The 26,889-nt window shown below is 35.3% G+C and overlaps 1 protein-coding gene across 1 annotated transcript in view; it reads right to left on the reverse strand.

Moving 5' to 3' along the window:
* Positions 1 to 6,626: 6,626 nt before the first annotated feature.
* The window catches only part of LOC149799960 (uncharacterized), a 46,288-nt gene continuing 26,025 nt past the window's right edge, over positions 6,627 to 26,889 (reverse strand). The window contains exons 6-11 of the mRNA XM_089959461.1: positions 25,680 to 25,789; positions 22,071 to 22,177; positions 19,553 to 19,715; positions 12,131 to 12,240; positions 10,173 to 11,012; positions 6,627 to 7,183 (exon numbers count right to left, since the gene is read on the reverse strand). Of these exons, the coding sequence (XP_089815587.1) occupies positions 10,207 to 11,012; positions 12,131 to 12,240; positions 19,553 to 19,715; positions 22,071 to 22,177; positions 25,680 to 25,789 (1,296 nt within the window). The 3' untranslated portion in view covers positions 6,627 to 7,183; positions 10,173 to 10,206. The remainder of the gene's footprint in view (positions 7,184 to 10,172; positions 11,013 to 12,130; positions 12,241 to 19,552; positions 19,716 to 22,070; positions 22,178 to 25,679; positions 25,790 to 26,889) is intronic.

Consider the following 26,889-nt stretch of genomic DNA (forward strand, 5'->3'; position numbering starts at 1 on the left):
ATACATGGCGGCCAGTATTAATGGTGGAGGAAGAACCCAGGAAAACCCTGGAAAGAACCACCGACCCATGAGAAGCTACTGGCAAGCTTTCTCACATACCCACATTAGCTGAATCCGAGACTCAAACCTACGCAGACAGAGGTGAAATGCCAGTCATCCATAACGGGAAGATGGTCTTGATTAATGAATTGTTTTAATATGGTGCTAGTACAACATGACTAAATAATGAGCAAGGCCCACGAAATACATTTAACATGCAATGCTCAACCCAGGTGTATACTCTTCATTGCACAAGAAAAGTATGCAATCAGATTGTGTTGCATGCCATTCATGTTTTATTGGGAAATCACATAAATGTTACAAATGATAGATATGTGTAAACTTGATACAAGAATGATCTTGTCTATTTATATTATTTTAATTTAAGTTATGTCATGAAATTATTGCTTATGTTTGGTACTAATTTTTGTGGATTTTATGCTTGCTACATATTAAATAACCAACAAAGAATTATATTTTAGTTGGAAATCAGTAGGAACCTTTTCCCAATCCAATAATTTAAATGGAAAATCTGTCCTTCAGATTTGTTATCATAATATTAATCTTCACATCATACCAATTTTCAAAAAGTGATTAATCAAGTAAGCTACAGACCAAAATTTAATTCTTACAGGGTCATTCCATGTTGACTCTCCAGATGACCTGAATTAACTCCCTTTATCTTCTGGGTGATCTCATTGTTGTTATGGGTATAATGCATTGTTTCAGCACAAGATAGGCTATATTTGGCAACCAGTATATTTGGTGGAGGAAGAACCACCAACCCAAAGGAAGCTACTGGCAAGCTTTCTCACATCCCTATGTTGACTAAGTCTGAGACTCAAGCCCACAAATCAAAGGTGATGTTTAAGTGATCTATAAAGGTGAGCACCATAGATCACTTGGCCACTAGGGTCCCAGGTGATACTATCATATCTTGCTGGTGATAAATGTCAGGATTTACACTTTAATTGCTTCTGTATATTTATACTAGAATTCTGCATTTTTATGGCAGTGAATTAATTTTTTTCACACATAAACATAAGCTATACAAAATCCATACAAGATCAACTTTTCATATTCAAATTCCTGTAGTTGACGGCAACTGTTTAAAAACATTTGAAACATATACTTGAAAAATGTACAGGTACTAATATTAGGTTTATTTTATTAGTTTTTATAAATTAGCAGGATTGGGTCCATGACTTACAATGTTGAAATGCATTTCACAAACCTGGCCATCATATTGATAAAGGATAGAACACTAAAATTTAACATGATTACTTAGTCTCATCATACATTCATCATGACATGGGACAGGTTTATATTTAAATGATCCCAGGTATCATAAATATGAAATTTGTTGTCGGGGGTTGCTGCAGGCAGCTGCTCATTTTTTTATTTTAAAAAGCCATGTATTTGATAACTTGTGACTGAAATGCTATGAGCTGCACTGATATGTTTGCACTTTTAATACAGTAAATGCATGCATGCATGCACACACACACACACACAGAGTGATCAGACTTGACAATGCTGACATGACAGTAACTGGATGTGTCAGTTACACATCACAAATGTTGCTTTCTTGATGGTGAAATGCCTGTCAAAATATTGAAAAATGATGGCAAAACTTATGTCATAAATAATGAAAAATGAAAATACTATTACATACACTGGTAACTAACAGCTGTGCTAAAATTTTACACTGAAAATAAATAAAATGAACTCGCGTGTTCTTTCCCTTCAAATACCAATGAAATCCAATTTTTAAAGTGCAAATTTTATTTCAACAGTGCTTGCCCAGTCATATGCTAGGAGTACATTAACAACCTCACAGATCCAACTGCCTGATTCGCCAAGAAAGATATACACTACATCTTTTGGCTTCTTTCATCAATGTATATGTTGAAAGGTAATCAGCTTGCCTTGGCAGAGGTATGTAAAGGGTGGTCTTTCCTTGGACTGAGGAATTGGTGCTAAATCGGGTCAATCAGCAATTACTTGGAATTGTATATGCTCACTTATCCATGAATGTGACTTGGGTGAGTGGGTGTCTGTATTATAATTTACTTTTAAAAAAAATTGGTTTCTTCAGAAATGTTACCAATCATAATATGTTAGGAGAATAGCCATTTGTACTATTGACATAGGTCCCACCAGGTTGAACTAAGCTCTTTGATATGAGAGGTGTCCAAAGTAAAATCTGAAAATGTCATCACTAACCACAATCTCATGGCTGGGATGTTGTCATTTGGAAATCAGTTGCATTTAAATGCTATGCTAGTAATGACTGCCCCAAGTTTATGTGCTTACAAAATGCATCATATCTTTGATTCTTTGCATGACCTCATATCCCGGATGACAGTCTTGGTGGAAATATTGTTCCTTCCTTTGAGTGGTCAAAGCAGGCAGATCTCCCTCTTGTGATCTGCTCAGTTCATTTCAGGTATCAATTATGTGCCTGACAGGGTCCTAAAAATGCCCCATGGATAAAGTTCCCAAAGAAGAAAGTGGATATAAAGACATAGGACTCAATCCTGATAAACAAGTTCGTTCTTGGCAATGAAAGTGGGATTGTAGTGAGAAAAACTGAACTATCATTGGAGAACTGCAAATGCTGTTAGTTCGTCACAGAATGTATCTTGTTTCTTTTTCCTAAATTGAGTGTGTCTTGTCATGGACCTTGTGATCAATGTTTTAAAGTATATAGTCATGTTACAACCCACAGAATATCCCATTTCAGACAAAGGGCCAATGGTCAAGACAGTCAAAATTTTGAATAACGCTGGAGATGTATTTACTTTGGCCTATGTTCTCCTTTTCTTAATGGTGATTCGTCTCAGAAATTATGGTACAGTAGCCCTTTATTGTCATGGGAGCTATGTTCTCTTCCTTGAAAAAGCTAAGGGAGGGAAGTTAGCTATTTGGTGTATGGTGGCTTTTAAGGGAAAGATGTTTCTCTTGGCAAATGTGGATGAAAACTGTCCACTTCCTTAGTTACTTTTCAAGGTGGTGGATCTTGTGTAATTCTGTCCCCAGCTTTTTTGGAGAACTATTTCTTCTGAGGGTCTTTATTATATGAACTGCTGGACTTGCAAGCTTAACATCTCTAGGTTTGGATGGAAAGCTTGCACTTGCGATTGTTTCAACATTAAAGCCAGGATTTCCCTGCAAATACAATAGAGGTCATTGAATCATGATTTTTTTTCTTGCTTGTTGGGAGCTGTCTGGATTAGGTGGTGCTTCAGATCCCTCATTTTCTGCATGAATTTAGGAATCGGTGGGGATGGGGATAAGGCATGTGCAGATTGAGCAGATGTGATTTGGCTGGAAAACCCAAGTACATGGTAATTGGAGAGGAGATGACAGGAATGACCAAAGCTACACGGTTGATTCCTCCATTTGATGGGAGTAATGACAATTAGTTGATTACTTCGATTATATTCATTCTGCAAGATGTTTGGGAATCAGAGGGCTTGTGGGAAAGGCATGCATATTAAAACCACTCCAATTTGGGGAAAGACTGATGATGTCAATTTCTTTAGTAATGAAGCTGACAGTATGTCACCTTAAACTGCTTGTAATAGAATTAAAATTAATTTATATAGTTCATCAAATAAAATGATAAGCAAGTGGGTGAGAAAAATAATCATGGCTGAAGCTGGCACTAAGATGAGGAAAACCAGTCCCAGATTTCAATCGTTTTTGTTTCCCACTGCAAAGCCTTACAAAAAAATGACTGAACTTCTCACCTGGGATTTTCTTTTCTCAGTTCCAATCCAAACAGATTCTGTTAGTCTCTGTGACACTACCAGATGATTTGTGTATGACCTAAAACAAGGTATGTCTCCAAAATGTATGAAAGAACCATTAACCAGAAGCAGTCATCTGAACGCCGTGCATGTCTGTGACCTTGGGAAAATAAGTCTTGCTTCTCAGTATGTCCACTTCACTTAATCATTACTATTCTACAACACACAAGCATTCCCAAAAACTTAAGCAAAATGGATAATCTGGGTGGATTTTTAAGACCAGCATTACCTTTTGAAACAAAATTTCTGAAGGGTTGAAAACTATATTTTACAAAAAATATTCAACTAGAAAATTTGCCTTTTTGATTGCTTATAGAAAACAAGTGGATATACACATCACACCAATATTTAAGAAATATCATAAATAATTATTTACAAATAATTATATACTCATATTCGAAAAATGCTGGTCTAATTCATCACATAGTTTAAAAATAAAATCTTAAAAATATTTTCCATTGGTTTCATTGAATTTTCATCTACTTTTCCATGTAATTATGGATGATCCAGTATCCTGGACATATTCAGTGTTGCTGAATGTTAAAGAACTATTGTTGAGAAATAGTGACAGTATATACAAATCTTTATTTAGGCATATGAAACTGCATGGATCTGCAAATATGGTCAAATCTGACTTCTGTACAGTCATGGGTTTGAGTTGTTACCTCCCCATTCTTAAGCTTAGTTTACAGAACAAGAATATATTTGAAACCAATGTAACCAGGTATTTATTTCTGTTTAATGCACTGAGCTTTGCATATAAAAGGAGTAGAATGTGACTTGTTGTCCAGATTGTACTAAAATTTCTAATATTTTGCAATGTCAACGGGTCAATATGAAGGTTGCTTATTAACTCCCTTTATTGATGATGCTTTTTAGTTCCAGAGTTAACTAATGCAAGACATGATCAACACTTTTATGTCAGAGGCCGAATCCTTGGATTCACATGTTTTTAGCAAATAGGAGAATGTTTAATTTCAAAGTAAAATTTAATAACTGATGACTACAATCTGGCTCATTCATTGCTCAAATTCTGGAATGTACAGAAAATGGAGATGGTGAGACAAAATTACTGTTGCATTTAGTTTGTGGGTGAAATATTACTTCACATCGCTATTATTGTAAACTTGCGATTTTGGTATAGGACCTCAACCACTAATTATTAATAAAGTACCAGTCTTGAAGTGAGGAAACAATGGATACCTAGAAGGGACTGACACTCTACTGGCTTAAAGAGTTTTCAGGAATTTGAGATAAGACTATTTAATATTTTTAACTATCGAGTGTTGAAACCATCTCTAATATTCTTTACTGATAACAAACTTGGCAAATTAGCTGTTGGCGTGGACGTACTGGATGTCATACTGTCACCATTTTAATTTGAAACCAATTTGACATCATACTGTGTTTCAGTGAAAACTCCTTACTGACTGACTGACTGACTATTCATTTGGAAGGAATAGTAATAAAATGATTTTGAAGATGGCCATTGTGAGAGCCATACTGGATGTACAAGTTAGAATCAACTAGACATAAAAAAAAGTTTTTTAGCAAACACCCCATGTTGATACTAAATCCATGAGAAACAGCAATAAGAGTATTTTCCAGATGGTGACTGAGGTGGACATTGTGGATGTCCAGGTGGCACCATTTTCACTGACAACCAACAGGACCATGTTGAAATCCCATGGCAATGTCCAGGGTGAGTAGTGATAACAATATAACAGATGTGAAAATTGACACCATTTTCATTTACGACCAATCAGCCATCATATGAAGTCTATAACTCCAATGTTGATATGACCATCAACTCAGATTTTTAAGATGGCTGATGTGGAGGCCATGTTTAACATCAGATCAGTACCATTTTTATTAAAGACCAACTAACAGATTGACAGATGATGGACAACAGACCATCACACAAACTCTCTGGTCTATAATAAGTAGTGCTAAAAACTCCCCAAAATGCTGACAATATAGCTTGTTTGGGATTTACTGTGATATGTACATGGACACAGCTAATATAATGCTAACGGACAAATCTTTCAAGTCAAAAATAGGGTCATAATGCTGTAAAACTTTGTTGAAATAGTGGCAGGCAAACTTCATTTAGGTCTTAATAATTCAAAATGAAATGTGGTTTGAATGCATGAAGGGTCAATCTGTAGAAATGAAATTTACTGAAGGGCAAAGTTCCAAGTCAAACATGGGCCATAATTCCCAAAATAAGGGTCTTCAAACCAAATTTTGTTTCAATCCATAAAGTCTTTTCAACGTTATTGAAAGAAAATGATGGGGATAATGTTGATGTCAAACAGATTATAACTCTGTTCCATTTTGTTGCAAACCCTAATCTCACTCTAAAGCCTCGAACCAAATTGATTTTGAATCCCTGAAATCCTTCAAAAGTTATTTTGTGGAAATGAAATTTGAAGTAAGTTCCAAGTTAAACATGGGTTTTAATTCCATTCAGTTTTGCTTGAAAATTTTAAAAAGGATCTTGACCAAGATCTTTGGAATGTTAAGTCCTCAAACCAAATATGGTTTCAAGCCAATAAACAAGTGGAAATTGTGTTGTATCCCCATCCCTTACATTTTCCGTTCCTGAATAGACCATGGACTGGACTTGTGGAAAGGAATAAGCAACAAAAATTGTGTTTTTTGCAACTGAAATATAAAATGCTCCTTTCTAAAGATGTTGCTAACAGCTCCTAAAAGACAAGAGTGGATTTCCTAAGTGATCAATAGGTGACAAAGCAAACAATAAGCCAATTTTGTGCTGTCTTTTGTTTATATCCATTTACAGAAAGGTATAAAAAGCATTACATGTACAACATGGTAGCTTATGAAAAGATTGGAAATTTATTTAAGTTCTCCCAATTCTGATGATGGAATTCTACAGATCATAATGTAAAGTCTTGATCTTGCTGAAGCCAACAAAACACTTCTGTCTCCACGGTTTGTCAGTGTGCCTGCTTTTAGCCTGCAAATCAAATTTCATCATATGTTTCTGGAACTGAATGCAAATCATATCTTTAAAAATGATTTACTAGCATCAAACAGTTACTACGTGTACACATTCTAAATATAACCATATCAACATTCAAGATCAGAACTTTAACAGAATTAAAATCTCAAAATGTGACCAAAGTGAATTGCTTTTGCAAGATGACATGAGTACTTTTCATGGGCAACCTCACAAAGAAATCTTCTACTTGTTCAATTTATGCTTATTACTAATATTTTTCATGCTCCTTGCATGCTTGAAATCTGTGTCAGTTACTGATGACGATGATCTGGACCTTGACTTTCTACTCCCTTGTGAGGCACTGAAGAAAAAATAAATAATTTAAATGCTAGATACACATTTAATATATAGAAGAAAATATTACAATCCATAACCTCACATTTCAAACCATTTTAAAATGCACTGTGGTCTTCAATGTGACCTTTACCTTTGAACTTGTAAATTATGAACCGCTGTAGGATCTTACAAAACATTTGATTGGTAGCACTTGTACTGCATCGTTGTTGTTGTTGTTGTATGGTTTAATGCCATTTTTCAGCACAAGATAGGCTATACATGGTGGCCAGTATAATTGGTGGAGGTAGAACCCTGGAAAACCCCGGGAAGAACCACCAACCCACAAGAAGCTACTGGCAGGCTTTCTCACATACCCACGTTAGCCGAGCCTGAGACTCAAACTCATGCAGACAGAGGTGAGATGGTAGTGATCCGTAACGGTGAGCGCTTTAGACCACTCAGCCACTCGGAGCCTCTTGTACTGCATCAATATCACCTCAAGTTAATAACTGCCAAGAATAGAGAATGCTTTTGCACTTGTGTAGGGTACTGTTTGCACCATCTGAGACTAATTTTAACCATCTCAACAGATAAAACCAACAAATGAATTATATTCTGGCGAGCATCTGAGCAAAGCTTAAATTACAAGTCAATGATACAAAAATAAAAATAAAAATTCTGGTAAATCAGTGAGCAAAGCCTATGAAAAGGTAAAGTTATGGAGAACATCTTTTGGCAAACCTCAACAAAAAGCTTAATATAATGACAATGATGCAAGGGCCCCTAGTGGCTGAGTGGTTTAAAGTGTTCACTGTTACAGATCACTGGCATCTCACCTCTGTCTGCACGGGTTCAAATCTGTGGCTTGGCCAATGTGGATATGTGAGAAGGCTTGCTAATAGCTTCTCATGGGTTGGTGGTTCTTTCCGGGGGGTTTCCCGGGTTCTTTCTCCACCATTTATACTGGCTGCCATGTATAGCCTATCCTGTGCTGAAAAATGGTGTTAAACCCTATAACAACAACAACAACAAATGCAAAAATGGAGCAATTGAAATTTAAAAAAACAAAAACATTTTATATATCCACCCAAGTCTGATTTGCATGAATTCAATCACAAAATGTCAATGCAAAACTTGAACTTTATTGATGTCATCATGCTTATGCAGGGGAGGCAAAATCAGTTTGTACTAAAAAGGTGACACTGGACTGATTGAAAGACATCATAACCACTATATTTTACTCTTGTGACATATATCACAGGCAATCCTTGTGACATATAACACAGGCAATCCTTGTGACATTAACACAGTCAACCCTTGTGACATATAACACAGGCAATCTTTGTGACATGTAACACAATCAACCCTTTTGACATATAACAGGTTAACACTCAAATATTGAAGGAAACCCTTTGACATATATCACAGGCAATCCTTATGACACAGCACAGGCAATCATTGTGACATGTAATACAAGCAAACCTTGTGATATACAACACTGGTAAAGCCTGTGACATATTGCAGGAAACCTTGTGACATATAACACAAGCAACCCTTGTGATGTATAATACAGGTAAACTCTTTGACACATTGCAGGAAACCATTTGACATATATCAAAGGCAATCCTTGTGACATATAACACAGAAAACCTTTGGGACATTTGACACAAACCTTGTGACATAAATTATAGGCAACTGCTGTGACATATATTGCAGGAAAAAAAAAACAAAATGAGAAGAAAACATTTAAGTGTTTAGTGGTTTTAAATGAATGAGTCAATAAACAGCCATCCAGTGACTTTTATCAGACAGATCTTTTTGCCATCATAATGGCTTGGCAAAATGGGTCCTATTTTAAATCACTATTTTCAGGATACAAGAACACAGCTGATTAATCCCTTCATCTTCAGTGGCATACATGAATAATCTTTTGTACATTCTAAGCATAATTTTTAAAACTTGGTTTATTGTAGAATTATGATCTGTGATAAGCAAACTGGTTTTTCTTTCAGTCTACTATTGTACAAGTCATCTTAAATTCTGAAATGTATGTAAAATATGACCTCCTATGGATTATGTAAATGATTATATAAAAATATATTGCAATCTAACTATACATGTACAAGGAATTATTTCTTCATAAAGATTTGACAAGTCAATTGTCATTTAAAACACAAAAAGTAGGTTCATGTGACCTAATTACCACAAAGGCATTAAAGAATCATGCCTAGAACATGCTCATAAAGTTTCATAAGAATAACATGTGATAACAGGAATCTATGGATGAAAGGAGTTGCTAACTTGATTAAAGAGTGACAGATTTCAAAGACTATTGCTAACTTGATTCGAGAGTGACATATTTCAGACTATTGCTAACCTGATTAGAGAGTGACAGATTTCAGACTATTGCTAACCTGATTAGAAAGTGACTGATTTCAGACTATTGCTAACCTGATTAGAGAGTGACAGATTTCAGACTATTGCTAACCTGATTAGAGAGTGACAGATTTCAGACTATTGCTAACCTGATTAGAGAGTGACAGATTTCAGACTATTGCTAACCTGATTAGAGAGTGACAGATTTCAGACTATTGCTAACCTGATTAGAGAGTGACAGATTTCAGACTATTGCTAACCTGATCAGAGAGTGACAGATTTCAGACTATACTTAACCTGATAAGAGAGTGACAGATTTCAGACTATTGCTAACCTGATTAAAGAGTGACATATTTCAGACTACAGTTAACCTGATTAGAGAGTGACAGATTTCAGCCACATACAGATTCATATATTTAAATCTCAACTTAATGCACATCCTGTTAAAGAGCTAGCAAAATGGAAGATAAATATCTTGATAACAAAAAACATTAAATATATATCAAAGCAACAGCTAATTAGGCTGACAAGTTTACAAGTTGTGTGAGAGAAAATATTCTGTCTAATATTAGGATAAATTTATGGTGGCAACTGAAAAACAGTGGAGCAAGAGATATGAATAATAAAAAAATGGCTACCTTGTATTTCTATCTTGTAACTCAGTCACAGCAATCATAAATCAGGACCAACGTTTCCATTCAATCCATCTATTGGCAAGTCAATATGGGTGTCAATACAGTTGAGACTTTCATTAGTTTTAAGTTCTGATTTCTTCTCAATTTTTTTGTCCATTGCTAAATTTACTTCACACTTCTTGGTATCTTCACTTCCTGACCTCTCTGTAGATTTTGTTCTTGCCCGATTGTGTGGTCTGTTAGATGAATGTTTCCTCTTTGTCCTTTTCCTATGTTTATGGTCTGATGATACTGAACTTGACCTTGACCTTTGCTTTGCCTGTTTGTTCTGTCTGTCATAAGATCTTGACTTTGATCTGGAACATCTACTGGTTTTTCTATCAACAGACCTTGACCTTGATCTACTTTTTCTGTTTAGGTAGTGCTCACTATCATCATAAGAACTTGACCTTGATCTAGAATATCTGTCTCTACTAGACCTTGATCTTGATCTAGCTCTGGAATATCTACTATGTGATTCTGACCTTGATTTAGATGTTTTCCTTTTCCTCTTTGACCTTGACTTTGATGAAGATTTGGAGTGTCGATGAGATCTTTTTGACTTTGACCATGACCTAGACCTACTCCTTTTGGATCTTGACCTTGATCTTTTAGACCTACTTCTTGACCTTGATATTCTTTGGTATTGCCAATTACTGTGGTGACTTCTTTGACTTGGGTGATTGCTTCTTGCTGGTGTATCATAATCTCTGTCAGCCCGCCAGAATTCATTATTAGGATTATGAAACACATGGAGAAAATTACAATTTTTCCCTTTCGGACATTTCTTGCTGGCAAACAATCCTGCAAAACAAAAAAAAAAATAACTACATTTCTAATTAACATCATAATCAAGTGTTACTCAATGTCAGTCATGATATAATGTTTCCAGATATTTACTCGGGAAGCAAGTCGTAATTACTTACCTGAATCTCAAACATGGATGCTTGCATAGTCCATTTACACTTTTTGGCACAGACAATAAATGTACAGTGTAATTTCTTTTATATACATGTGGGGAGGACATATACAACAGTTCATGCAGTGTAAATGCATGCCCTACATACTGTGAAAGTTAAAAACAAAATTAAAAACAAATTGTGTAATTCAATGATTTGGGACATGTTTTATGCGGTTCAATGTCATATAAAAATCTGACTAATGTTTAGCAAAATACCAAATTCCTGTTAGAATTGAGATGCATCAGGGGTAATGTAACTAGCAGCTAGTCATATTAATGGTGAGAAGGAGGAGCTCAGCTGGCAGAGCATCAGACGTGTACTCCAAGAATCATGGGTTCAATACTCACTCACTCTGTCCAGCATGGAACAGCTGCCTCAGTGTTTTCTTGGAAACAGCACTTGGGTCCCATTTCCTTGTCATGATATAGCCAATAATGTGTTAAAAAAAGTCTCTTAAAACAAGACAAGTTTTTGTTTATGTGGTGACATTTTATACTTACGTTGTAGATAAATATCATTTTTTAAAAAGTCATAATCAATATCCATTCTTCAATGGCTATTTTTTTAATAAATCAGATGATTAAAGATTGTATGCCAGCTTCCATACAATTGACAACTTTAGTATAAAGGGAGGTAACTTCAAGACAAAATATGCATAACACATTTCTATTACATAATTAAGTGCTGATGTTAGATGGATACAACTCCTTTCATTTATGACTAAACAGCTATTTGACATAATTTCTGTACTGAGCCTAATTGAATTGTTCAGCCTACATGCTTTGTAGCATTTAAATTCATGTATTGTCAGTGCCTGGTCTTTTATGACTGGATTAGTTCCCCAAGATTACGTTTAAATTCGTGAAAATAAAATCATAAAGTACATGACAGACATCTGAAGGTGACACACTGACATGTTATTAATCCCTCCTCAATCCACTTTTCTGATCATTCCCTTACCACAAATGGCTTTCCTCCACTCAGCAATATCAACAAATTGGCATGACAGAATTTTGCCTCCATAGTATCGCCCATTGAATTGCATAAATGCTTCTTGTGCTTCTCTCTCCCTGAGGAAAAGAAACAATACAGAAAATCAATAATTTTTTAGAAGCATATATCTTTTGATCAATTTAAAGTGTTAGTAGAAATTTGTGATCTAAAAATGTTATGCTTTTTTAAAGGTTTTTTAAGGCCTTTGTGACAAATTTTTAGGTTTAAAGAACTGCACAATGTTCAGACTTTCATGCACACAAATAATAGCATACTCATCAAATTTACATTATTTTTAATAATATGACTTGAACTTCTTTTCCGCATCCTTCAAAGTAAGATCTAAATGAACAAAGCATTGAAAGGTTAAATCATTTATTTATATATATACACACAAACACACACACACACACACACACACACACATAAAAGCAGAGCAATATACATTGCACAAAGTGTCAAGCAACATTCAGACATATTTCAATGTTTCTAGTTTATCATCGATCTGTTTGTCCAGATCCAACTGTTCTTCCAGGTTTTTTTCATAGATGTCCTTAAGTTATTTGATGTGCTGATGAAAGTAACATTCCTCTGATGTTCAGCTTTTAATGCATAGTCATCAGCTAAACTGTTCATTGTTTCTATATCATAAGTTAGTGCTGATTTTTTCTTATTCAAATCCATGATTTCCTCGTCCAATGTTTTTCTTTTCCTATTTGTTGTCTCAGTCTCCTTTTTCTTCTTCTCATCTTGAAGAAACACTTCATACCTGCTGTATGCACTTCCGGCACTGGTAAGCAGCCTTGGGGTGATTTCAACTTTATTGATTCCACCAGAAGCTTTAACGACATCAATAATGACCCTTTTGGCAATCAAAGTTCTTTCTGCTATATTTATCTCTTCCACTTCTTTATTTACTGAGAACCCCCTCTAAACCGTGGCTTGCCCATGTGACAAGAGAAGCTAGGTCTTGATAACTTGCCAAAGGTTAGAATACTGCTGCTGATGAGCAAGCCTGTCATAAATAAAAGTGTCAATATGTTCTTTCTTTCTTGGAAAAGATCCAAGTGATCCATTGCTAATGACAGAGTCAACAAATGCTGAAAACTCATTAATAACAGCATCACAACAACTGACATTGAACTTTCTCCTGCTGACTAATAAGTGCATTATTCTCTTCAATTCAGCCTCTGCTTGTGCTTTACTTTCTAAAATGGCAGCAGGGTCAAGGCATGCCATGTCTTTCACTAAGCCATAATGAAGTGGTGATTTTGTGAGGAATTTGTCAGCAAAACAAACAAGAATAATTTCGCATGCATCCTTAAATTCTAAGATTTGTAGCTCACTCACTTTTTTGACCATTTTTAGTTCATAAATCATAGAATCTGCTACAAAGCCAACAGCAGCCATATGTCTGGTTACATGATTTAATGGGTCCGTCACTTGAAATGTAACCATGTCTTTTGTTGATCTGATTTCCTCAATCTTTTCTGGGATAACAAACCTCTTTAGGAGGCCTATGACAACAGCATTCAGGTAATGATGAGCAAATGGTAGCATTGGTGCATCAGTTTTGTATTCTGTAAGGTAGGGCTCCACATGATTGGAAAGTGAAATGAAGAATGTCAACTTAGGTGCCAAAAATGTATCCTTCTAAAGGGCTATTTTCACATTCTTAAAGGACTTGAGTCAGAAACACTTGATTTCATTACCTCACCAACATATTTTCTTAAAGGTTCCATCAGATTTAAAGCCCTCTGATCAACAGTGGTGTTCTCTGATCACCTGTGTTTGCAGAACTGAAGAGGAAAGGTGGAAGTACCAGTAGCATTTAGAAAATCTTCTCTTTTTGCTGGTGTGTCGTGAAAAAGCTGGAAAAGAGATCTCAGAATTTTATCTAATTTCCATTTAACAGCATTCATTGCTGTCTTGCATGCACCATGGACCTTGTGAAGGGAACAACTTCCTGCATTTAACAATGTGACACCATGTTCAGTGGCTAGGGCAGAATCAATCTTCTTCTAAAAAAGCAAAATTAACATTTAGCCCATCCACAGATAACTGAATCAAATAATTCAGGTTTGTTGTCACAGATTCAAATGCTGAGACCACATCTGAGGCAGTACCAAGGAAATTTGATGTTAAATAACTTTGACTATGCCCTGATCATAAAAACATTTGTTTAGTTTGAAGGACATCATTCATGCTCTCATCAAAAAGCAAAACAAACTCTTCACATTTTATCAGATCCTCCAAATGAGATGTAAAATACAGAGCCAATCCAAATGAAGCCAAATATGTTTTCCTGTCTGAGAGACCAAACTTTTTTGGCAACTGCACTATCAGGAAATATGTACTGGAATACTTTTGTTATTACAGAATTTGATGAAAAGCTGCAGTCTTTATCTAGTGTATGCAATGTCCAAATAATTTCTGCTTTTAATGTGTCTTCTTTTGCTAAATGATCTTGCACAGATGCCGAGGTTGTAGACACTACTGAACAGGATGGCTGAGAATTCGGATTTTGTGGTAACACTACTTTTCCTGAATCAGATTGTTGACGCTAGAAAAGAAAAACAACTATAGTTTTATATTTATATATCATTAGAATATATTAAAAATTATTTTACTGTAATTTAATTCTGCCTTTTTCATGCCATAATTTTTATACTGCTGGTACTTTCTGCACATTCAACGTACTGCAATGTATAGCTTGTCAGAAGAGTTTCAACACAAATTCTATTTACTTTTCTAATTTAGTTTTATCATTATTAATTTGAATGTAGCCCACCATAAAAGTAATAAAATGTAAACACCTGGAATAATTACATATAGATCATAAATTCGAAATTAGGGGAGGTAAGCTTACTGTTACAGTTATGACACATGTTTCCCTTTTAATACCCTTATAAATACTTAAGTCTCAGATAATAATGATGATAAAGCAAAATTATGCAAAAGTAAAGAGTAATTAAAATAAATATATATCCTATACAATACTAAAGTATTTCAGACAATTAATCCCTTTCACAAGTTTTATTTTTGCTCCCAGTATTTTCCTATGTTCTGGTAAATAGTGTGACCAGCTTCAAATTCAATGTGACTTCTGCAAATTATTTTGACGCTATAATTCAGAGAGAGAGAAAGATAGACAGATAGTGTACATTTATACTCACAGTCAAGACTTTCTTCAAGTCAAATGTGGAGGATATGCTTTTCTCGTTTGCTTGATGTTTTATTCCTTTTGCATGTATTCGTAAGCCACTTTCACCCAACATCATAATGCTGAATGATTTTTTTTACACAATTCATATCTAGCAGAAAACACATCTTCATCTTTTTCCAACTAAGGAGTGTACTGCAGTTTGGACAGCCAACTCATTTGAAAACATTTTTACTTCAAGCCAGGATAAACCAGATGTGCAAGTTACTGATAACCCGGATGTACGACAGCTGTAGTTGGTTTCCGGTGCAGCTTGCATTTTTTTTAATCGTGCAGTGCTGACTTTTCCGTATAAAAACTTTAATTTACCTTTTTATTGCTGATTTCGGTTGAAGACTTTTAAGGTTTACTTTTAATTTATAAGGTTTCTTATACAAAGTTAAGGCCTTTTTTAGGTTGTTTAGGTTAAAATGAAATCTTAGGCTTTTTTTAATAGGTATTTTAGGCTCCTTATGAACCTTGAATTTAGCAAAGTCACCACTTTTTAGAGCAAAATGTTTCTTCAAAAATACATATTTGATCATAATACCTTGGTGAACACCAAACACTGTGAAAATCGAGCATTCATAGATGACACACACACACACACACACACACACACACACACACATATATATATATATATATATATATATATATATATATATATATATATATATATATACACACACACACACACACACACCAGACAGAACAAAAAGTGCTCTATCATACAGGTTAGATAATTTTTAATTCATACTCTATGGAGATTCAAGCCCAAGTCCGTGGGTAAACGGCACCCATTGCCTTGCCTGTACACACAAGCCCATGAGAATTACTAGGTCGTCAGGCAAATGTGTCGGCTACACATGAGTGCATATAACACCGATTGAGTAACATAATTTTTGGGGTGATGTGTGCTTAGTCGTGAGGGAATAGGGGCTCATATGTGCAGGCAAGTTGATGGATGCCATTTACCGGCGGACCTGGGTTCGAATCTCCATAGAGTACGAATAAAAAATTCTCTAACCTGTATGATAGTATTATCTGTCTGCATGTGAATTCTCCATCTGTCATTAGAAATGTTTCTTTTAAGATATTAGTGTTATATGTTTAGTTCCTTGGACCTTGGGCAGTTCAAGAGCATGTAGTTGCAGCAAATTAGTTGCTTTGTGGTTACATGAATTTTAGCGTATAGCTTCTCCCTATTTTTAACAAAGTGCCACTTCATAGGCATGTTCTCAGACTTCCTGCAGTCCATGGAGTCAAATTATGCTGAATTACTAGTTGGCTAATCCCATATTTATTATGCCTATAGGAAAAACTGAAAATAAGCTTTAGCTATTACCATGTTGATCATTATATTACACTTGGCTTGTCAAGGTCTGTAATTTTTACATTCAGCACCGTTTCTTGCACAAGTTACATGCTTGTGTTACCCCATTTAATACCAAATGGGTTTTCTCCATTACGTGTTTGCTTGATGGGAACATCACAACACATATGGGAACATCACGACACATATGGGAACATCATGACACATACACTAAATATGAAGTTTTAGGTTGTTCGTGTTTCGCAGTAAACAAACTTTTCATCGATCAAGTCAAGTTCTTATGGATGCCAATTTTTTGTTCATTTGTGACCCATGACCTCAATGGTTTGATATTACAGGTATGTGATTCACATACATTTATACTCAGATGAAGTCACAGTGAACTTATTGCTGAAAGTAATACCTGCCATATACTGACTTTATATAAAAACTGTAAGATTTATTGAGTAATGTAATTTGTTTTGTGCAATGTTGCAACCCCCCTAGCAACTGCAATTCTTTTAGTACCATTATGCCCTGTCATTGGTTTGCCACAGTTTATCCATTAAATTAATCTTCCAAATTATCATGCAGTTATCTCCCACCACATTGGTAACCTAGGTTAAACGACTACAAAGCAAATCTTCAACTCTCATCTGTTGGGGTCACTCTGTGAGTTCCAATCATTATTTAATTTATTTAACATTGAAACAAACTATTATGTGCTGAGACATTTCATTGAAATGATCCAGGAACAAGAAGACATCAGTATCTAATTGTTATAATACAAGAGTTCAAGCAATGAGTATTTCCTTGCTGGAGTATATTTGTCTTATTTCAATGAATATTATGTATTGTGACACCTTTCCAGTTTCTTAGCAGTGTTACTCTCATTAAACATTTTTGTTGACTTTACTGCTGAGTGGAACTTCTTCAATGAACCCTCCCTAGCACACAGAAAGGAGAGAGAGAGAGAGACAGAGACAGAGAGATAGGCACAGAGATAGAGAGAGAGAGAGGAAGAGAAAGAGTGACAGAAATTCCAATGGTATGTTTTACTTCAAAGAGAGATCTTATAAACCAAGAAAATGAAGACCATTTAAATATTTCATCACTTGATGAGATAATGATCTCTCTTTTCTAAAATTTACTTCATGTTTGCACCATATAGCTACTACAGTGCTGAGATGTCATAAAAAGGTCTTATGGACAATGAACACAAACTAGAAACACATTTTTAAATGGAAGAGAAATTTGTCTCCTAAATTTTCATTTTGATTAAGGTTTGGATATTTTGTTATGCAGAAGGTCAAAACTGAAAATAAAACAGACATGACAACCACATAATGTACAGTCTTTCTGATTTAACCAATGGAATTAGCAGTACAAAGGTCAAAACTGACAACCACATAATGTACAGTTGGCTCCTGGATGACAGTACAAAAATGTGTTTTCCTTCCGATTCAACCACTGAAATTAAGGTTACAATGCAATATACCACTGTTTTTAAAAAATATTTTCAATAATGAAAGGAAATAGGAAATGGTAGAATGGCAAAAGCTATATCTTCTCAATACTATCAGCCAACTAGACATCAGAAAAAGTCTTTAGTAAACATGACCACCAATGTTTATATCATGATCCATTCTGGAGCTTTAACAAGATTTTCCAAAGTACCACCATGCTGTCAATACTGGATGTCAGATTGGCACCATTTTAATTTAGGACTAACTAGGCAATATGACAAGTTTTATGGTATATAGCAGTAACAATAAGTAGTGCATATCATATCTGGACTGACTTTGTACAGGACAAAGTAGACATCATAAGAAGTCTTCTGGTGAAAACTCTTTGTTGATATGACTTTGTGTTTTTATGAATAATGATATTTTTAAGATGGCTGCCATGGTGACCATACAGAATGTCAGATCAGCACCACTGTCATTTAGGACCAACTAGACATCATAAAAAGTCTTTCTGTATTTAATCAGAAGTAGTACTAACAAGACTGTAAAGATGGCCACTGTAGTGACCATACCATATTTCTGAATGACTCAATTTTCATTTAGACCCAACTATACATCATAAGAAGTCTTGAGGTGAAAACACCATGTCATTATGACTCTCTAATAAGAAGTTTTTGTTGTTGGTTGTTGCCACCTTTTAACACATTACTGTTTATATCATGACAAGGAAATGGAAGTTAAGTACCTGCCTTAAAGACATACCAAGGCAGCTGATTTGTGTGTATGTGTGTGTATCAAACCCACAAACCTTGGGATTCTGAACCCAATTCTCTTGCAACTGAACTACTGTGACTCCCTACATCTGATGACAATATTGAATGTCCAAATTGCAAGTTTTCATTTAGGCCCAACCAGACATCATAAACAGGTCTGTGATAAATTCCTCATATGACTCATTGTTCTGAATGAGTAGTGACACAATTTTCAATGTGGCTGTCATGGTAGTCTTACTGGGTGTACAAGCAGTAAACATCTTCATTTAGGGCCAACTAGACATCATAAGAAGTCTTGTTTTAGAAACCCCATCTCAATATATCTTTCAGTTCAGAAGGAATAGTTATAACAAGATTTTCGAAACAGCTACTGTGGCAGTCCATATCTGCTCTTACACCATTATCATTTGGAACCATGTAATGAGTGTGTGTGCAAACCATGAAGTAGTTTAGAAGCAGTAACGTTAACAAACTTGCACTGAAGGATGGACTGACAAAATACAATCCCATGAGCTTGTTTGGTCTATGACCAGTACAGCCAACAATTACACCACCTCCACCACCAACAGCATAACTATGACAATGCAGCCATGGCACTATCATGCAGGCAAACTATATCTCAGATTCACTTACGTCCTGTACTGGACATACACATTGCCTCGGAGGTGTGGCTCGTAGTTACTGCTGACTTTAAACTGTACAACTCTGCCAAACTTTTTAAACTCTGGGAGAACGTCTTCATAAAATTCTTTGAAGTTGTTGTAAATCTCACTGTCTTCATATTCTAAAACAATATCTGCAATTAGAAATGAAAAAAATGTAAAAGAATAAGATTTAGATGGTGTTGAATAAAAATATCGAAAGTTATTCACATTTAGATATGCTTTTAGCGGATTTTGTGGTTGCTTCAGATGAAAGACTCATAACAATATATGAGGTCTTTTAGCAGGCATTTAAAAATTAACCATTACAAGAATATTGGATTTCCACCACACCCTAACTTATCACAGCTATTGGAAATGTAAAATTAACAATAATTTGCAATGTCATGTTTGGGGACCTTGACCCAAGATCTACTGATCACAGCTACTGGAAATGTAAAATTAAAAATAATTTGCAATGTCATGTTTGGGGACCTTGACCCAAGATCTACTGATCACTGATACAATAGGGAGCTGCCATTCCTCAAAATGTAATGCAAATACAAAGCCAGTAAAAACTGGGAGTAGGATGACTTGTCAGGCTCAACCAAAAATAACAGTTTTAGTACTTGTGACCTTTGATCTCTGAACTCAAGAACTAATGGACAGATGTAGATTACCAGGAAAACTGAGCACAAACCAAAACAATGTTAACTCCTGTGACTTTACCCGTAAAACATGATATATGAAGTGGAAACCAAACACAATTATATAGTCAGCTCCAGTATTCTTGATCTTTCATTTCCTGGCTGCCAGAATCAATTGAGAGTTGACGCTGCACAAGTGTAGTCTACCTATGAAGTCTGATGAAAATTAGGTCAAGGAAACTTGTCATGCAGAAAGTAAAATTATATTTCCTTTTTCAGTGACCTTGACCTTGAATGTATCAGCCCCAATTTAAAAAGCTTTTTGCACCTACCCATGGTAAAGCACGTAAAGTTTGTGAAAAAATGACAGCAAACTAAAGTTTTGTTGCAGAAACCACTTTGTCTATGGAAGAATGGACAGAAGAATGGATAGACAGACTGACTTTGTTATCACCATATTCCCTGAACCTTTGGATGGATGATTAAAATTGAAGTCATAGTATCAAAGCTAAATGGAATACTCCAACCTACCAACATATCTACAATCTAATTTAAAGGATTTCAGAGTATAACTGAATAAATATCTGAAGACTAACTTACATAATACAGCATGCTGGGGATAATGACAAATAAAATTTCAACATTTTTGACAGTAAACAAAAGTTCAATACAACTCAAACATGCTGATAATATCAGCATAAGATACAACTCAAACACGCTGTTAATATAAGCATAAGATACAACTCAAAAATGCTGTTAATATAAGCATAAGATACAACTCACACATGCTGTTAATATAAGCATAAGATACAACTCAAAACATGCTGTTAATATCAGCATAAGATACAACTCAAAACATGCTGTTAATATCAGCATAAGATACAACTCAAACATGCTGTTAATCTCAGCAAAAGATACAATTCAAACATGCTGTTAATATCAGCATAAGATACAACTCAAACATGCTGTTAATATCAGCATAAGATACAACTCAAAACATGCTGTTAATATCAGCATAAGATACAACTCAAACATGCTGTTAATATCAGCAAAAGATACAATTCAAACATGCTGTTAATATCAGCATAAGATACAACTCAAGCCTGCTGTTAATATCAGCATAAAATACAACTCAAACATGTTGATAATATCAGCATAAGTTGTTTTTTTTAAGAAAATAATTTCAAATAAAAAAAACTTAAATCTTGAACAGCATTTCAATATTACGTTAAAAAAATGTTCCATACAAACTTTCCACCCTCTAGAAGGTAAACACTCCTGTTGCTGTAGTCTAATGGATGGAAATCTCTAAATGATATATTCCTACATACAGTCAAACAATGATTATCCAGGCTTCATGGTGATGTATAATTAGTGAGATGCACCCTTCCACGCGTTACAAAAGGCAACTAACCAAGGCAGGAGTCATGGAGACTCAATGGTTGATGTACCTGACTTCTGACCAAATGGGCACCAGTTCAAATCCTACCACTGGGATCAGTCAGGATTGCTTACCATGATGCATCCTTGAGCAAGGCACTTTATTCTAATTATCTCAACATTAAATAAATATTGCTGTTCCATAAAACACCAAAACAAATCCCAAAACAAAATGAACAAAAAAACAAATAAATGAATGAATAGACAAAATGCTACATTACAATTGACAATTATGGTGGCATGGGGATGATAGAGCAAACAACATATTTTGGTCCCAAAAAGAGGACATTCGTCTCCGTTTGCGAAAAGTCTTTTTAATTGTGTGTGGATAGTCAATAGTTTAATGTAAAACTAAAACTGCATGTTTTATCTCAAATTATACACCAGCATGTAATGACTTAATCTGCATGTTATTTTTTTTACCTAGGTCATATTCCTCCATGAGTCCTTGCTGTAACTCAAAGTGATTATACATTCCTGGAAACATCAAAGTTCTGCTGACCTCTGGATATGGATGACCACGGGAACACCTTTAAACAAATATTTGTTAAACTAGAGATATGTTCATGAAATCATCAATGCCCCTAAATAATGATCTAAATGTAAAGCTTTACTGGATCAACAAAGCTGTGTAATGTCATGGTATGTTTCACAATACCTGGTGATGTATTACACTCCTTGATATGTTTCATACAGATAGTGTGTGACACAATACGTACTACAATACAGGAAAAACACCGCAATACATAATATGATACAAACTAATATCATGCCAATTTGTCTTTGAATGTAATGTGTATGTTGCTGTGTTGGCATTGTAAGCAAGAAGCAAGGATGCTAGTATTATCTGCATGACTATAGTATCACCTGCATGACTGTAACATTTCCTGTGACTGTAATATTACCTGTGACTGTAATATTACCTGCATGACTAATATCACCTGCATGACTGTAACATTTCCTGTTACTGCAATATTACCTGCATGACTATAATGCTTGACTGTAATATTACCTGTGACTGTAATATTACATGCATGACTGTAATATTTCCTGCATGACAGTAATATTACCTGCATGACTGTAATGCATGACTAATATTACCTGTGACTAATTTTATATGCATAACTATAATATTACCTGTGACTATAATATTACCTGTGACCGTAATATTACATGCATAACTATAACATTACCTGTGACTGTAATATTACATGCATAACTATAATATTACCTGTGACTGTAATATTACACACATAACTATATTACCTGTGACTGTAATATTACCTGTGACCATTTAAAGGATTAGTGAGAATGCTGTAATTTCCTCACAAGGGGCTTCCTAATATTTGTTGTTGTTGTTGGGTTTAACGCCATTTTTCAGCACACGATAGGCTATGCATGGCGGCCAGTATTAACGGTGGAGGAAGAACCTGGGAAAACCCTGGGAAGAACCACCAACCCACAAGAAGATACTGGCAAGTTTTCTCACATACCCACATTGGCCGAATCCTAGACTCGAACCCACGCAGACAGAGGTGAGATGGCAGTGATCCGTAATGGAGAGCACTTTAGACCACTCGGGACCCCTCCTAATATTTAAAGTGTAATAGGCTTGAGACTTAATAACAGAGAATAAAATTAATAAATCTCAGAATAATAACAACACTTTATTTCTAAGAAAAACAAATGCATTCAGATTTTTATATGGAAAAAAAAAAATCCCTACAGATTACATAGCAAATAAGGTACACTAGGTTCAACAGTTCAATAAATTCTGAACTCCAACTACACTACAAGTACAACTACTGGAGATCAGAGTCTGCTTTTATGACAGTCACAAATCATCACATGAAGAACAAAATACAGTGGAAGGATAAAAAGTAGAGGAAGTAGAATAATCACAATCTTTTCTTTAAATTCTACACTCAAATATATAATTTGCACACCTGAAGTTGTCCATGGAAGACAAAGTCGATTTTTGGAACAACTGCGATGCATGATATGATGCATTTACATGGCATCTTAAAATCGTCTGCTGCGAAGGTATGCAGCATGTTGCTGTGTCTAATTTTTGGCTGTCGTGTGATTACTCATAGAAATTTTAGAGGTACATTGACACGTAGATATAAGTACATAGTGTAGAAGACAGCCTTTCTGTAATTAGGCATTTAGCCATAATTTATGCCCAAAGTTTGGTAACAATGCCAAAAAAGTCAATAACTGACTTTAGCAGACTTCCGAATGTTAGATCATACCCAAAAACCTGAAGCTTGTAAGTACAATAAGAAAAAAATTGTGACTAATTTTGTCTTTATTTTTCATTATCTTTTGTCTTGAGAGTTTGAGCAGCTGATTCACGATGATTTAAAGTACAAAGATGTACCACTACCGCAGAAAATAATATGACAAAGAAGAATGATCATTGGAAAAGATTCATGCACTTTTTAATGCTCTCATCAGGTCCGTGCACAATCATAACTATCTGATTGGTCACGCGTTGTAAACCACCCAACAGCAAACAGTTTTATTTCGATTACATGACCTAATGGTATGAAAAGAAATTTTCATACATTAGTTTGTTAATTTTATATTTTTCAAGGTCTAAGGCTTATTATCAAGTACTTTTCAAGGTAAAAATGATTTTCAAGTTGTTGTAGGGTTTAACGCCATTTTTCAGCACACGATAGGCTATACATGGCGGCCAGTATTAATGGTGGAGGAAGAACCCGGGAAAACCCCGGAAAGAACCACCGACCCATGAGAAGCTACTGGCAAGCTTTCTCACATATGCACATTAGCCGAATCCGAGACTTGAACCTACGCAGACAGAGGTGAGATGGCAGTGATCCGTAACGAAGAGCGCTCTAGACCACTCGGCCACTCGGGGCCCCTCCTAATATTTAAAGTGTAATAGGCTTGAGACTTCAAGTACTTTTCAAGGATGAATCGAAATTCAAGTACTTTTCAAGGTACCATGCAAACCCTGATAGTGTATAACATGGTGACAAGTCAATTTTTATGCAAAAAAGTGATAGTAATATAGAATTTTCCCCAAATAATACAGCAAAAGAAAAATAATTTTAAACATATAGAAAGTTTATAGAAGAGATAATATAATTTTACATTTTTTTATCAGTTGTCAAAATGAAAATGAAGAAACCTAAGAATTCTTCAAAAAATTTATGATACTATGTTCAATATAAAAAAAAACAAGTACTGTACATACTCGCTTATAAGTCATGTCAGCTGCAAACAACACAGACTTTGATCTGCCATCACATATTGTACTGGAAGATCAGAATCAATGTTGTTTATTCTACTGATTAGTCCTAAATACTGCTCTGACCCACATCTGCCAGCACATCATGCAATGCCAGATCTGGGTCTATGCAGATTGCAGTTGGACTCATAAGTGAGTACTGATTGTAACTTCCACTATTCTGAATGATCAAAACACATAATTTGGCTTTCCAATATATTTCTTGCATCAGCTATCACTTTTCTTTCTCCTTTTGTATTTAAGTATGGTTCCCACTAATTATACTCATAAATAAACACATCTGAAATTTTAGTACAGGAATATTTTCAAATCAACATTACCACACAATTATAGAGGCCCCGAGTGGCCGAGTGGTCTAAAGTGCTCTCTGTTACAGATCACTGCCATCTCACCTCTGTCTGCATGGGTTCGACTCTCGGATTCAGCCAATGTGGGTATGTGAGAAAGCTTGCCAATAGCTTCTCGTGGGTCGGTGGATCTTTCCAGGGTTTTCCCAGGTTCTTCCTCCACCATTAATACTGGCCACTATGTATAGCCTATCGTGTGCTGAAATATGGCATTAAACCCTACAACAACAACAACCACACAATTATAAGGAGAGAAACCATGTACGATAACTATGGCTCAATATCAGCATTAGCTACCAGCAAGTGCATTTTCATTTTCACATCTATTACTGGCATAAACAGTAGGTAAAATAAAAACTGACTTGAAACTAAACTTTCTTTTACAGATTTGGACTATAATTTTACCTCTCGGCAAATCTGCAGGCTCCAGTTCTAGAGAAAAACAGGCAGGTTTCCACTTCTCTTTCTTTACTATACTGTACTGGGGCCAGAGGGTTGTGCCAGCTACCAGCCTCCTGTAGGACAGACAATTTTATATGACTAGTTTTTTGAGAACCTCTTTAAACAGTGTGCTAACTTTCTCATCTAAGATGACCAAACTTGTATCAAAACAAGCATAATGCTAAATGGACATGCACAGCACCTGCAAATGGAATGGCTGATACAGTACTCCCTCATTATATGGTCAATCATTATAACACAGTTCCTGTTTAAAGATGGGTAGGGCCTTCAATCCCATTTTAGTATGAAGTAAAATGACTTATGTATTTCATTATAAAGTGGCTTCACTATAATGCAGTATACTCCATGGCTTACACGAAGTGTTATAATAAGGGACTGCCTTATGTACAAGTGTTTCTGTACTTTGGATTTTTAACGTAGCTTTAACAATTTTTCAGTCATATTGATACGATGTCTGCAGTGTGGCAGTTTATAGTGATGTCTAGCACTGAAGCATCATGACGCAGACAAGTAGCATGATGTCCCACCCAGTCACATTATCCTGACACCAAGCCGACCAGTCCTAACACTAACCTCTTAATGCTGAGTGCCAAGCAAGGCAATTGTTAGTGCCATTTTTATCTTTGGTATGACTCGGCTGGGGATCAAACCCACAACTTCCCTCATCTGAGGCAGATACTCTAACAACTAGGCCACCAGAGCAGTTGTTTTTGTCTTTATACATTAGAATAAACATGCATGCTTCAATAGGATATGCAAATACATTAATACAGATGAAATATGATCCCCTTGAAAAACTCATCATGCTAACAAATCCATTTGATCACTGTTTTAACAGTATATAGAACTATCAGCTATTAATAAAAGCAAAGACTATTACATAATATTTTCATTTTGGTTACAAGCTGGATAGGCTCTGTAGGTGGCACTTTGGCATACAATTTGAGTTTGCAAGTTTAGCTTCATAAATGTCATGCCCTCATGCCAAGAAATTAATCTAAATTAATACAATTTACTTTATATCCTAGAAATTAATCTGAAGTAAACAATACAATTTACATTATGTCCGAGAAATTAATCTGAATTATACAATTTACTTTATGCCCAACTATAATCAATTACCCCCCAAAAATGTTACCGATGATGCAATTTA

The sequence above is a fragment of the Sinohyriopsis cumingii genome, chromosome 5 (assembly GCF_028554795.1).
Source record: "Sinohyriopsis cumingii isolate HCF-2022 chromosome 5, ASM2855479v2, whole genome shotgun sequence".
In the NCBI taxonomy this organism is placed as follows: Eukaryota; Metazoa; Mollusca; class Bivalvia; order Unionida; family Unionidae; genus Sinohyriopsis; species Sinohyriopsis cumingii.